Source organism: Chlamydotis macqueenii, chromosome 13 (assembly GCF_036417535.1).
Source record: "Chlamydotis macqueenii isolate bChlMac1 chromosome 13, bChlMac1.mat, whole genome shotgun sequence".
Taxonomy (NCBI): Eukaryota; Metazoa; Chordata; class Aves; order Otidiformes; family Otididae; genus Chlamydotis; species Chlamydotis macqueenii.
This window is the reverse complement of record NC_141568.1, coordinates 14934874-14948251: the sequence shown is the minus strand read 5'-3', so window position 1 is coordinate 14948251 and position 13378 is coordinate 14934874. Positions and strand designations below refer to the sequence as shown.

Sequence of the window (13378 nt, the reverse complement as noted above, 5' to 3'; positions counted from 1 at the left end):
CACGGCTATGATGGTTTCATGGTATGGTCTAGCCAGAGAGACAAAGCCTGCCTGCTAAGGCGTGCGCTGTTAGCACTGAGCTCTGCAATGGCTACAGGCTATGGTTATTCTGTTTTACTGGAGGAAGGATAATATATGACTTGGTTTATTTTAACCATATAAAGGATTTTTGATTCAGTGCCAATGTTAATAATTGTCTTGTGAAGGCTTTGCTAAGGCGGCAGGAATGGTGTGAGAACCTTAGGCTGATGCACTGACTCATGTGCAAATATTTTGACTTCTTTGTTTTATTTGCAATCGTAAGTGTAACAAATTTCATTTGGGGGAGGGTTGATATCTGAAAGAATTTTGCTCAAGCAGGGGAAGAGGTATGGTGGTAGAAGACAGCACAGACCTCCCCCAGCTGGTTTTGCCTGAGATTTTTGAACCTGTGGAGGGTCGGAGGGGAATTGTTGTTAAACAGTTCTGTGAATAGTGCATCCAAGTACTTGGCTGGGTTCTCCGTGGCGGCTGGTGCTGGGTGGGAAAGCACCTGTGTCAGGCCAGTTTTATCTGAGAAGGGCACAGATGCTTGCTGGGACAGCTTGGTGTCAAGAGAGGTTACTGGAGCCGTGTTCGCCTTCAGCTGGCTGCGCTTGGCCTCTCTCTGTCATTTCACAAGATCGTGAGAGAGGAATGATGTGCAATGTTCAGTGTGTTATATCCATATTTAGCAATATTATTAATATGCCCGATTGTGAGAGGCTTCATGTTGGATTTGGTACCCATTTCCCTACCCTAAAGCCCCCTTCATGGTCCAGGATACTGTGTAAAGGGAAGAGTTCTTATTTAAGCTGTCCTTTTGGGTCTGTGCAACTCATCCTACAGTTCCTATTGGTCTGCTTGGTCTTCTATTTCCTGAACTTTACCGAGTCCTCCCCTTGCACCCTGTGTGGGGGTGGTCTTGACCAGAACTCTGCAGAGAGCTGGAGGCTGTCAGCTCAGCAGTTTTCTCTTGACCTCCACAATCTGGAAGTTTTTCTCTGAAGACCTGTTCCTGCAGAGAAGCAAGTGTCTGGGAATTTCCAGGCTTTCCGTTTCAATTAATGGAATAAAAGTTGGGGACTTATATCATTCTTTTCTGGGTGGAAAGAAGCTGGTTTAAAACAGCCCATTTAGAATTAGGGTTAAATGCTTGGTCCTGACATCCAACCCTCGGAAGTGTGCACATAGACCTCCTGCTTTCTGAGTCCTTAGCTTAAGAATATGAAAAATAGCTCCTTAACCTCTGCTTATCTGGTTGCATTGACCTTGAGGGGTATTGCAGGGGGCAGCTGGTCTCTTAGAAGAGTGCAAACACTTTAGGAGCCTGCTGCCGTTCAGCCTTGCTTGTCGCTGACGTCGGGAGAAACAGCAGAAGTAGTAATGGAGCAGTGCCGTGCCGCGGGCAGCGTGTGGTTTGCCTGGCACCCGCTCGGTGCAGGCAGGGATTGCGGAGCCATTGCCTGGATGTCCTCGTGCCTCCTGTGCGATCCCACAGGCTGTCCTACAGGAAGGCTTTACAACAGAGCAGGGAGTTTATATTGTGCTCTTCCTCTAAAGGAAGAATTTAAGGATCGTTGAGCTGGGCAGCTGTGAGAAATGGGAAGGCTTGTGTGAGGAGCATCATCTCTGCTCCGGCTGCAGGTTGATTTAGGCTTCCTCTGAGGCTGCTGTGTTTTCTGAAGCCAGTGGAGGTGTCTGGACCGATGAACACATGCTCCCTCAGAGTGGAAGCAGCGAAACGGTTTGCTTCCTCCCGATTCCTTCATCCTCCTGTTCCCCAGTGGCAGCGTAAGCCGTTGTGGCACTGCTTTGTTTAACTTTCTCTCCTAATTTTGCCGTGGGACTGAGGTATGTTTTCAGGCATGTCCATGCAGCTGTTCCTGTTCTGCAGGAGGCTGTAAGGCTTCTAGGCCAGCGGCTGAAATGCTTTCTCTGTCTCTAGCGAAGGGAGGTGGATTTAGATCAGATGAGCATCTGGCCAGACACCTGAGTAAACTTTCATTTGGTTTTCTAGCAAAACTCACTCCCACTGGCTGCAAGTTAGCCAGAGGGGTCCCCTCTAAAATAGAAAGGAAAGGAGGGATCCTGATCTTCTCTGCAGACGTATACAGATTTTTTTTAAATTACTTTTGGCAAGCTCTCTTGACTTACACCCATGCAATAGATCAGAATCTGGCCTCTAGCGCTGGAATTGGCCCTGACGCTGTGGGCAGGCTCTGGCTGGCAGGCTCTCCCGAATGAAGGTGGAAGTAGGGAAGCCATTGCCTCTGTTCCCTGGGCAGGAAACGGGCGTTCTACGTATCGATGTGGCACCAAAGGGCCATGCTCTTCACACGCAGTCTGCAGATCCTGTTATGGGGCATCTCTCGTGGCAGAAAATTCCTGGCTCCTGAAGTGAGCCTTTCGTGAGAGGCAGACAACTCTGAATAATGAGGAATTGCACTGGTGAGTGGCTTTCCTGGGTACCGAACAGCTCTGGCAGCTTATCCTGCGTGGGGACTTCAGAGCACAGCAGGCTGAGGAGCTCCAACACAGCTGTTGCCCCTGCAGCTCCCCTCAGCCCCCTGAGGAGCGTAACGCTGGGCTCTAACGTACCCAAGTGCTGGCCAGCATCTCCAGCCCTGGGTGTCCGAAACATGGGTCCCACCGATCCGTCCACCCCATGATGCTCTCGCTCGCTTGCACGCACTCACGTGCTGCGGTAATGGTTTAATAGGAGCCCCACCCAGCGCAGTCAGGAGAAGGACTTGCTGCGTAAGCAAAAGCTGGGAAATCTCGCCGCTGTGCACAGCGCTCTGCGAGCACTTCAGTCACGTTTTGGGAGAGCTTTTTTGTTTACCTGGAATCACCGGTGCCAAAAGAAACTAGAAAGGACAGCACTTTGCTCCTTTGATCCTCTCTCCTCCTGCATTCGGAGATGGCTGCGCTCCTGGGTGTAGGGCTCATCAGGGCACCGGCGCGTATTGTGCCGTGGTACCGCTAACGCTTTCTCTCTTGGCAGGACTCGGAGTCGCTGGACGGTTGCATTCAGAGTACATTATCAGCACTCTACCCTCCGTTTGAGGCTACCGCAGCCACTGTTCTGTGCCAAGTTTTTGATGTGGTGGAGAAGACGTACCGTGGGGATGGACTGCGCTACCTCATAGACTTCCTGATTCCAGCCAAGCACATCCTGCAGTGCATTCAGCAGGATGCCTGTGTGAGTACATCATGCTCTCTAAGGCCTGCGAAGGCTTTCTTGGAGAGCTTTCTTTCTGCTCCCTTATGTAAAACGGCTGGCAAAAGGCGCTTGCATGTGTACGGCAGCCTAGGTGGGAGGGGAGGCAGACAATTAGAAAACAGTTGAGAAATTGTTATTGAAGCTTAACTGTGCAGAGATCAGATATGGAGTGGTGCCCTTGCCTTCCATAACTGGGAACACCAAACAGAAGGCTTAAGGGGTTTAGGGAGGGAGGGGTTTAGCGAAGCATTTGCTGGATATGGCTGACTTGGGTGGCTTCTAACCCCAGCCATTCCCTGGCCCTGTGGATGAAGCTGTCGGGCTCCTGCTGCTGGCAGGAGGACGTGTGGGGCGAAATGCTGCCGGTCGGTGTTTTTCCCAGAACTCCAGCTCCCCTTTGATGGTTGCTGGAACAGTCGCAAGGCTCAGTAGCCCTGAGGAGTCACATTACATTTACTGTCAGAACGAGTCCAAGATTAACGTGCTTTAGAGTTGGGAGTCTAAAATGTTAGAAACGATGAGTCAAATGCCTCCATCATAAACTTGGCTCAAAGTTTACAAGATGGAAAAAAAAACGCCAACTAACCCCAACAACCTAAAACTAGAGTCTGTTCTAGTTGTCCTGTTTCTAAACCTAGAGTGTGCTGCCAGGCTTTCGATATAAGTCCTCATGGAGGGCAAGGGACTTCTGGGAGGAGGAAAAATATTAAATAGAAGCTGAGATAGCCAGTTACTCATTTGTCTCAAGGAGGTGAAGTGCTGGGGGGAAACACCCATCACTTATGTTGGATCCACGGAACAGCTCCAGGGAGCTGGTCACCTTGCAAGTGTGTTGGTGCAGCGTTTGTCCTGCCATGTTGTCGCCAGCCTCCAGCTTGGTGCCAGTGGTGTCTTTCAGCCCGAATAGGAAGATCCAAGGTTACGCGTAAGGATTTTGGGGAGCTGCTCTCTCTCTCCATGAAGACTCAAATAGGAATTATTCCTTCAGTTTATTTAGCAGCGCGTTTCTAACACGCTGGGGCATAGCATGGTTTGGCCCTTTTAAAGAAACAAAAGGCTTTTAGTTTGTACAAACCGGTAATTATTGCAAGACGTTTCCCGGCTTTCCCCAAACCGCCTCCCTCGCTGGAGGAGGTGAGGTAGCAATTTCCCCACTCCCTGAAATCTTGGCAGCTTCCAAGCGTCCGTCCGGTGGTGCCCTGGGCAGGTGAGGTGGAGGGAGGGAGGGAAGGGAAGAAGGCAGAGAGGAGGGAGGGAAGGGAAGAAGGCAGAGAGGAGGGAGGGAGGGAAGGGAAGCAGCCTGGATTGTGAGCCTGCTGCTGGGCGCAGCCCTCTGCCCCGCCATGGCTTGCGGGGAGCTGGGCCCGCTGCGCTGCTCTCCCAAGGGGGAGGTGGTCGGGGCAGGAAGGGTGCCAGTGAGGGGGTCTGCAGGGCAGTGAGGGGGCTGTCACTCCTTGGGCAGCCGGGCTGGGGCTGGTGAGGCCACGCACTCACCTCGGGCAGCCATGCCCGCGGGCACAGGCCCATGTGGGATGGGGTGTGGTGGTAGGGCGGGCCTTGTGCTGCCCAAACAGCCAATGGGAGGACAGCTGGGGCTGGCGCAGCCAATAGGAGCATGAGGTTGCCTTGATGGACACGGTGGCTTTGGCTGAGCCAGGGGTTGTCGGAGCAGGAGGTGAGGGCGGTGGGGCCGGGGGGGTCCCCTGAGGTGGGAGAGGAGTAAGGGTGGTGGGTCCTGAGGTGGGAGAGGAGTGAGGGTGGTGGGTCCTAGGGGGGACTCAGGGTGCTGGCAGCCCCCCAGGCTGGCCCAGGTGACATGGAGGCAAGGGGCTGATGGTGGTTGAGGCCTACTGTTGGAGGGGGAAACCAGTATGGTGGGGCTGTCTTACACCTGTAGCACTGTTTGGGGAGGTGGCAAGGGGCAGGAGCTGTGCTTGGAGCCACCCTCTTGTCACCGGAATGGGGGAGAGCTTGGGGCCTTCCTGGCACTCAGGAGCCACAAGGTGCAGGGCTGGTGGGGGCGGTGGGGCAGTCAGCTCCAGTGAGGGGCTGCCCAGGGCTCAGCTGAGGTGTGAAATGTCTGGGAGAGCGGGCAGCAAGAGGCAGAGTGCAGGCTCAGCCTTTCAGAGAGCACAGCTGGATGCTTTGAGCCTTTCCTCCTTGCTTGTGACCCTTTCTGGCATTTACTCCTGATGTTGTACTTCTAGAGTGACAATCCAGGGAGATTGAGGGAAGCTCTAGGTACCTTGTCACAGATGCAGATGGAATTTGGCTTTGTTTATGCTACTGCTGATTGTGTCACTTCTCAGTCATATAAACTATTTATAATAGTTTGGGAACTGATTTTTTTTTTTTGTCTGTCTCTTCTTTCCTTGAAAGGCCCTTGGTACAGATGGTCTTAATATACCTACTAGGAGATGTTCTAATGACAGATGAGGGGTTGACGTAGTGTGGTGTTAGGGTGTAATTGTATAGTCTCTTCTGGAAAACTGTAAATTGTTTTTGTTTAAAACCTTATGTACAAAATACTTGGCTTGAGCACTTCTGGAAGAGATACAAGCTCTATTGACTGAGGTGCTGTGTGAGTCTTGAGCTTGATGGAAAAGTTTGTGAAGTATGTACAGCCGGAGACTTGCTGAAGCCAGCAGCAACTTCTGCAAACTGTGTGCTGTAAGAACAGGTCTTGGTTTGCTGAATTTGACCGTGCTGCCTAAGAAAGGAACTAGCTGGTAGAGGCATCTGTATCTTAGAAATCAGAAGATGTGAGAATGAGGGACTACAAAGCTTAGCTAGCTGTGCCTTTAAGGGAAGTCCAAGCAACTCTGTGTTAGGTTATAGGGCTTTTTAACTTAATAGAGAAAGTTAAACTCGGAGAACCTGCTCTGGGTTCAAGGTTAGAATATAAAGGTAGTGTTAACATGATCCTTAAAACAAGTTTAGTAGTGATACAGCATGTAGATACAACAGTAAGGAGTTGCATTGAGCGAACAGTAATAAAACTGCCATGACTGATACGGAATTGATTATGTTGGAAAAAAAAAAGGACTGGCTGGTCTCCATCCTGGAATATGGAAGAAGTTACCACGTAATGCTGAATGTCTGATAACAGGGCTTTTTATTGAATCTGTTAAGTCAGGGCTAGTGACAAAATACAGAGAAACAAGCTGAGCGTACAACAACGTGCACCGAGCAAAGACTGAATTAACTGACCCATTGAAAACTGGATAATGTTTTTCATATGGTTTGCTCCATGGCAGGTAGTATAAGACTGGCCTTTTCATAAAACAGCTCTCTCTAGAGAGAAGAGTTTTATTGTTGACTGATCTCTTCTGTAAAGGATTTATTATGGAGTCATATGGAAAATTAATTACTGTGTCAAAGGGATGGAGGCTTATGCAAGTATTGCAAGATGGGTAACAAACTGGTGAAAGGGAGAGTGTTTGTACGGCAGTGAAAACTGACTTGGAAACAAGAGTCATGAGACACACATCACTTCTCATCCATGACCTTGGCATAAAAAGTAAGAGATGACAGATATTTGTGATGAAACCAGTCTGGGAGACATGAGCAATAGCATAGAGGAGGAGGAGGAGGGTGATAAGCGTATTACACAAGATGTGTTCTAAGACTTTGTACTTAAGTTTTTATAACAGATTCAGTGGGCAAGCATGTGCCTTGACAAAGTAATATGCAGAATTTCTGTTGTAAACTGGGGTTCATCAGTTTGGAAGGAAAAATGAACAGGTGACTGGGTTACTGTAGGGGCATGACTGGAAGATAAGTGTGATCTTAGCTTTAAGAAATGCTTCTAGCACAGTTTGGAAGTGTTGATGCCATTATACACAGTAGTTTGCAATGCTTTGTTCAATGAAAGAGTGAAACAATGAAATGTGGTGGTGGTGGTGGTGTGGTTTTTTTTGATTTGTTTTGGTTTTTCTCCTAAAAAAAAAAGGCATCACCAAGAAGGCACTTCAGGCAGGCCTATGAGATGCTCAAGGGAGATGTATTAAGGTGATATGGTATGGCTTTATAATTTTAGGTAATGGGAACACATCCAGAGCATAAGCTTCAGGGTTGAGGAGGAAGAATTACTGAATCTGAAGGATGATTCAGGCTTTCAAGCCTCTCAGCAACTCTGCATCAGGTGTAGTAAGGATAAGAAACCTGGCTGGGCTGAAGGTAAAGCTTGATGAACATAGGAAAAAAATTACTTGATGCCCTTATCTGTTGTTTCTAGGTGTGTGAGGATCCAGGAGGTTCCTTCCAGTTCTGTGGTTTCTCTGCTCTATGGCAAAATATTTGAATTAAATTATTTTCTTTCATCTGTCTGGCTTGCAGAATACAGCATTCTTATAAACTGCTTTATCTGCCAAGGCCATATGACCACGTAAGAGAAACAAGATAAATGTCTGAAGTTTAATGCTGCCAGTACTAAAGCCTTTGGGCTTCCAGATGACAGCTTTCTAAATCAAGTGTTGCATCTGATCCAGGTGAACCCTTGTAAACCCTTTTCCTCTGGCAGGTTGGTATCAAGTGTACCTGGCACAACCTAGAGCTCACTGTGGGTGATCTGGAAATTGTGAGGTATTTGGCCACCTTTTCTGTTAAGGCTCTGCGTGGTCTTTACTTCAGGACAGTGGGTTTTATCTGGGCGTTGTAAGTGTACTGCTGTCTGCCTGACAGCACTTGGTTAGTGATGCTGTGTAGTCTGAATTTTCTTTCTTAATCAATCCAGCTGGTCCTAATGAGTCTGAAATGAGGTAGAGACAGGGTCTCCCAGCTTGAGCACTAGGAGGTGAGAACTGGTTTCTCTCAGCTAGAGTTCGGGGGCTTAGACCTCTGCCTGTCTGTGCTGGCCCAGAATTAAAACAGGGCTGAGACTTCTGGCAGCTGCTTGGTTTGTATTCGGATCCCGGGATGCTGGTGATTTGTGTTGGTAGCTTTTCTTGTTTCTGCTTTCTAAAGAGAAGACCTCAGTATGGAAAGCTTCCCTACAGTAATAACCAAAGACCCTAAATTCAACTGTTGTATTGCTACAGCTGTGAAAGAGAACCATTGATCTCTCCTGTCCAAAAGCTTGAGCTGAGATCTGTTCCTGACGCTGAAAACACTTTATCTTTTTCCGTAGGTTCAGTACTGTGGCTTGCTGTTTCGCCATGAGGGCTGGCCCCTGTGTATTCACGAGAAGATTGTAGTCCAGCTGGCTTCCATTGACTGGCGAATCTTGAAGCCTGGTGACTTCTACCTGCAGGTGGTCCCCTATCTCAAGAAGTCTCCACGGATTATATTGAAATGTTTGGCAAAAGACAAGCATAATGTAGAGGAAGTTGTGATTCCGGAAGTTTCCTATACCTCTATTTTTACTCTGGAATGGTTGAGTACGATCAATGGAGAGCGAATGGGTATAGCACTGGAAAATTGTTTACTAACCACTGATGATAAAATATTTCGTGTTCCCTGGGATAAAGTGGTTAATCCTGAATTTATAAATAAACCCAAACCAGTTGAAAACAGTATCATCTCTCCAGAAATAACAGAGGAACCTGCAATTTTTTGCCCCGCTGCGGACCATACTGAGCGCAGTTCACCAGATGTAGAATCTCAGTATCTACAGGAGCAAAGTCCAAATCGAGACAATCTGGTCGTCAGCAGCACAGCTCTGCAGCTGAGTGAAGCTCTTGTCAATGGTGTGTGTACAAGTCCTGTGCCTCAAGAGAACTTGATAAGTGACCTTGAAGGGGAGTACGTTGAGCTGACAGAAGTTTCACTGCCCAGGTCTGGGCCACAAACAGGCTCTTTAACCCAATCACTACCTTTAAATTATCTAACTCAGCCCAGAACGCGAGTGAATGCGTCTAAAGGCAAGCACAGGTTTATTGTCGTTCAAGACAGTACCTACTCCAAGAACTTAATTCAGTCAGCACTTATGCAGAAGGAGCACTGTCAAATGGACACTCTGAGGACTTCTTCTACAGAAGTTCTCAAAAATGTAATTCCATTGGAAAGCAATAAAATTATGGCACATGCAGAACTGTCTCCAGAAGGTCATCTGATATCAGGTGGTCCTGGAAACATGGGGAGTAGCTTTTCTGTGGCTGAGTCTCCTGCCTGCAGTTCAGAAGATTCATCTGCAGAGCAGGAGACCCGCAGCGAACACTCAATTGATTGGCAATATGGACTGTGCAGTTACAGCGACATGTGTGCTGGTGATGGTGTCACCTGCAAAGCACAAATGCCAAGTGCTCATGAAAACATGGGAGGAGAAGGTGATGGTCCTAGTGAAAATCTTGTTGTTGAAACATCAGAGCAGAACACAGGAACAATTCTAGCTGCTGCTGCTCCTGCTGAAGAGGAGGCGATACTGAGAGTACATGGAGAACCACTGACGGAGGGTCAAAATGAGGTGACGCATATGGACACCTCTCCTGTGTCTGTCCAGGGACCTTTGGGACCACATTGCACGCTGAAGGGAGGTTCTGATGTTTCTTGCCAGAATGTCAGTGACAGTGTTGTGCCAGTCCAGGCTGCTACATTGCTTCTCACGCCTGAGAGTTCAGATCTAGGTGTGGAGAGAGGCTCTCCTTCTTCAGAGAACACGACAGATGTAGGAGCAGTTGATGCTTGCTGCAGTGATCAGGAAGCAAATCTTAGTTCTCCATTAAATCCTCCAGAACAGAACCAAGGAGAAGTAGATGAATTTAAGCTGGGAAGAAGGGACAACCCAGAGGAAGTCAAAGAGATTGAACAAATACTGACTGCAAATGAGAATCAGACTAATTGTAGTCACTGTTCTGTCAAAGCTCCTACAGATGAACTCTTGTCAGATGGTGAAGAACAAGAGGTCTCTGCATGTCAGCATAAGAAAGCTGAAGAAGGCATACTACTCCAAACTGCTCTATCAGCAGAGGATGATCAGACAGCAGAAAAATTAAATAACGGTGATTCTTTGATAGGCCCTGATGCACAAGCAGAAGGTTCGAGTCAATTCAGAACCCAGAGGTCTGGAGAGAGGTGTGAGGAACCGCAAAGATGGGCAGAAAACCAGGGCTGTAAAAGTGAAGACAATTCTGTGCTGCACCCAGAGCATGTTGCAGTACAGGACTTGCAAGGAGGGGAGGAGAACCAGGGAAGTTTTTCTTATGGGGAAAAGCCAAAGACTATAGCCTTAAAAACACTGGAATCCATTGAAGAGGAACTGGAGGTTGGACCACTGTCCTCAGGAGCTGCTGAGGGGCCTACAGAGCCCACCACTCTGCACTCCCACCAAGAGGCAGCTTCTGGGGCATCATCTCCTAAAGGTACAGCAACTGGGTGTTTCTGTGTTTGTCTGTTCGGTAACATGGATTGAAAGCAAAGTCCTCAAGAGGTACCACTGACAAGTATGTCTGCTGGGAGGCTTTGGGATAATAGCACAAACTACAGGAAAATTACTAAGTTGTCACTTTTGTAGCTTGAAATTGGCTTTCTTTTCAGAGGTGAGTTTATTGTAGGTATTTTGTTTAATACTACTTTGCAAATTTACGTTGCTACAGAACAAAATTCCAGTGTAAGAGACTTTTAATTTCAGTTAATCTGATTGCTAGTGACCTCCAACAGTTACATTCATTGTGTGCAGGTTATGGATGCATGCAATAGGAATGCGTGAGAAGAAAATGTCTAACCGTACGAGTCTTTCATAGTTGAAAATTGACTTTAGAAAGATAGTTGTGGCAAGAGGAAGCAGCCGTGGATGCCATGTATTTTACTAGCTGTGTAACATGATCTGAAGATCAACAAATGTGTGCACTGGTAACTGATGTAAGAAGCAAGCTGCAGAGTTGAGGGATTCCCTTCCCCTTCCCTCCCTTCTCCTCCATCATGCTTTCTTCAGCTTGGTTAAATTTCAAGTAGGAGCTGTTTGACTTGAGTGGGAGAGCACAGAGAAACCAAGCATCTAGCTCAAACGATGTGTTTGAGCAGGTGTTGCCCAAACTTCTTGATCCCTGGATTCCTGTGCTGGAGCTGTTTTTCTTCAGAAGGAATTGAACGTGCGATCCAGGTCTCTCTGCCTTTTGCACCAGACTGTAGGCAGGCAGTGTGTAACCACGTGGACACAGTGTTGGCTTTGCCTAGCTCTGCTGAGTCTGGAAAGCTGTAGCTAGATATGCAGATCACATCAAGAAGCGTGTGTGTGGCGGAGGCGGGTGAAACATGCCATTCCAGTTAAAGAGCTCTCATTCCCTGAGACCCCTGGCTAGGAAAATTACCTGTCTTGAAAGATGAGAGGGAGGACCCTGAAGGGTTGGAGTTACAGACCCACACTGCTACAGCACGTCTGACCCTGTGGAGGAACAGATCGAGAGCCCATCTTCTTGAGATGGGCTGCCAGTGTAATGCTTGCACTGGTCCTGAGTTGGATAAGAGCCTGCATCACTCCTGGAGCACTGCTCCATTTGGCTGCCAGCACAGCTACTTTCTCAAGTGTGCAAAAGTCGCATTTTAACTGATGCCTTAGCGTGACCTCCTAATGGAGCTAAAGTGTCCAGCAAGTAAAATGAGATTTAATTGACACCTGCACCAAAATATTTGAATTCCATAATTAGGCAAGCCTGCAGTTGCCAGGCGTTTCTGATACTTTTGGAGTGACAAGCATTTATTTTCTGTGAAATAGAAGGGTCGGTTCAAAAGTTTATATTTCTGAAGTGTGCAGAAATAGAGCATCTACCACCATGAGCAGAAAAAAAAAGAGGTCACCTTCTGCCTATCTGTAGCTCTTTGGGGATGCATGCCAGTAAATAACCGTGCCGTGGTTATCCATTCCCCTGACCAAGCTGAACCTGGCTTGATTTCATATTTGCACAGGACTGGACCTCAGAAAACCTAGACTGTGAGTGCTGGATGTAAGCTTTCCTCATGACTCTAGTGGCTGCTTGTGCAGTGTTCCCATCTCTTCTGTCTAAAATTAGCCAGGTCCAGCTCGTCTATGAGATAAATGTGATGGTTTTGCTGCTCCACAGGACGAGTCTTGGCTGCTGCCGCAGATTTTGTCAATGATGGACCCCTCTGGGGGTGTACGTGGAGTTTGATTTTAATGAAAGACAATTTAAATGTTTCTGGGGATTTGGCTGAAATAAGTGACATATTCATGGCCCAGTTCTGATGATGTTAAACTTTGGCACTGCAGTTAAAACAACTGTTATCTTGGAGTTCATAAAGCAAAAGAAACAATCTAAATCACAAGAAACCCCCTCAAACCAACAAACTAAAGCCTTTAAGGCATAGGCAGCTCAAATATCTGTTAATGCCGGGAGTATTTCTCAGACACTATAGCTGGAACTGTAATAAGCGTAATCCATTCAATTACATTTGATTGCTTTGAGATCCAAACAAGCCATCCCCTTATCTAGCCCCATTAAACCCTCAGAGATACAATAATAAGATAATTCAGAGATAAAATTACAAAGTGAAGCAAGTGTCCTACTCTCAGTCCTACAAATGACCCTTTCTCTTCCAGCGAGCCAGTCTGTAGGCAAGTTAAATTCTCTGTTACTGTCTCTTGTTGGGATCATTTTGCTGCTATGGTTGGAAACTCCGGGTATCTTGCCTAAACTGTAAATAACAACAAAGCTTAAGCTTTACTCAGCCAATTCAGTTTTGCAGTTCACACCTCAGTAGTCGTGGGCAGACACACTGTTTGCTCTCTGTGAGGTGGAGGAGCTTGCATGTTATGGTGTACGTTGTATATTATGTCAAAATATGCGTTCAGAACTGGGGCATCTGAGTTTGCTGTATCTGCAGGTTTTTCCTTGCCTCTTAACTTTCTACCCTTCTTCCCACTCGTAGTCACAAACCGAGCTTATTTTCTGCACGAATATGATCTAACTTACATTTTGAGTCAAGTGTGAGCTGTTTTGAGTTGGTGGCTTAAAATTTGCACTGGTTCCATTCACAGAAGATGTGCCTGCTGTTTTTCCCTAATGGCTAGCTTTAAGTGAAAGTGAATTTTGAAATGCTGCAGCTCTGGAAAGATTTCCTGTGTTTTGGGGGTGGAATATCTTGATAGTCAAGAAATTGGCTGAAAAGCCACACTGGGGCATATTCAGCAGCACCTGTTAGGGCGTTCTGTTCCTGCTCCCTGTTCCTACGTGATGTTAG

At 47.3% G+C, this 13378-nt stretch overlaps 1 protein-coding gene across 4 annotated transcripts in view; it reads left to right on the top strand.

The window, feature by feature from the left end:
- The window catches only part of PLEKHG4 (pleckstrin homology and RhoGEF domain containing G4), an 87770-nt gene that overhangs the window by 12496 nt on the left and 61896 nt on the right, over nt 1–13378 (top strand). For all 4 annotated transcript variants that reach the window (XM_086758190.1, XM_086758187.1, XM_086758191.1 and 1 more), the window contains exons 2-3: nt 3026–3223; nt 8373–10542. In XM_086758190.1, coding sequence (XP_086614316.1) covers nt 3026–3223; nt 8373–10542 — 2368 coding nt within the window. The remainder of the gene's footprint in view (nt 1–3025; nt 3224–8372; nt 10543–13378) is intronic.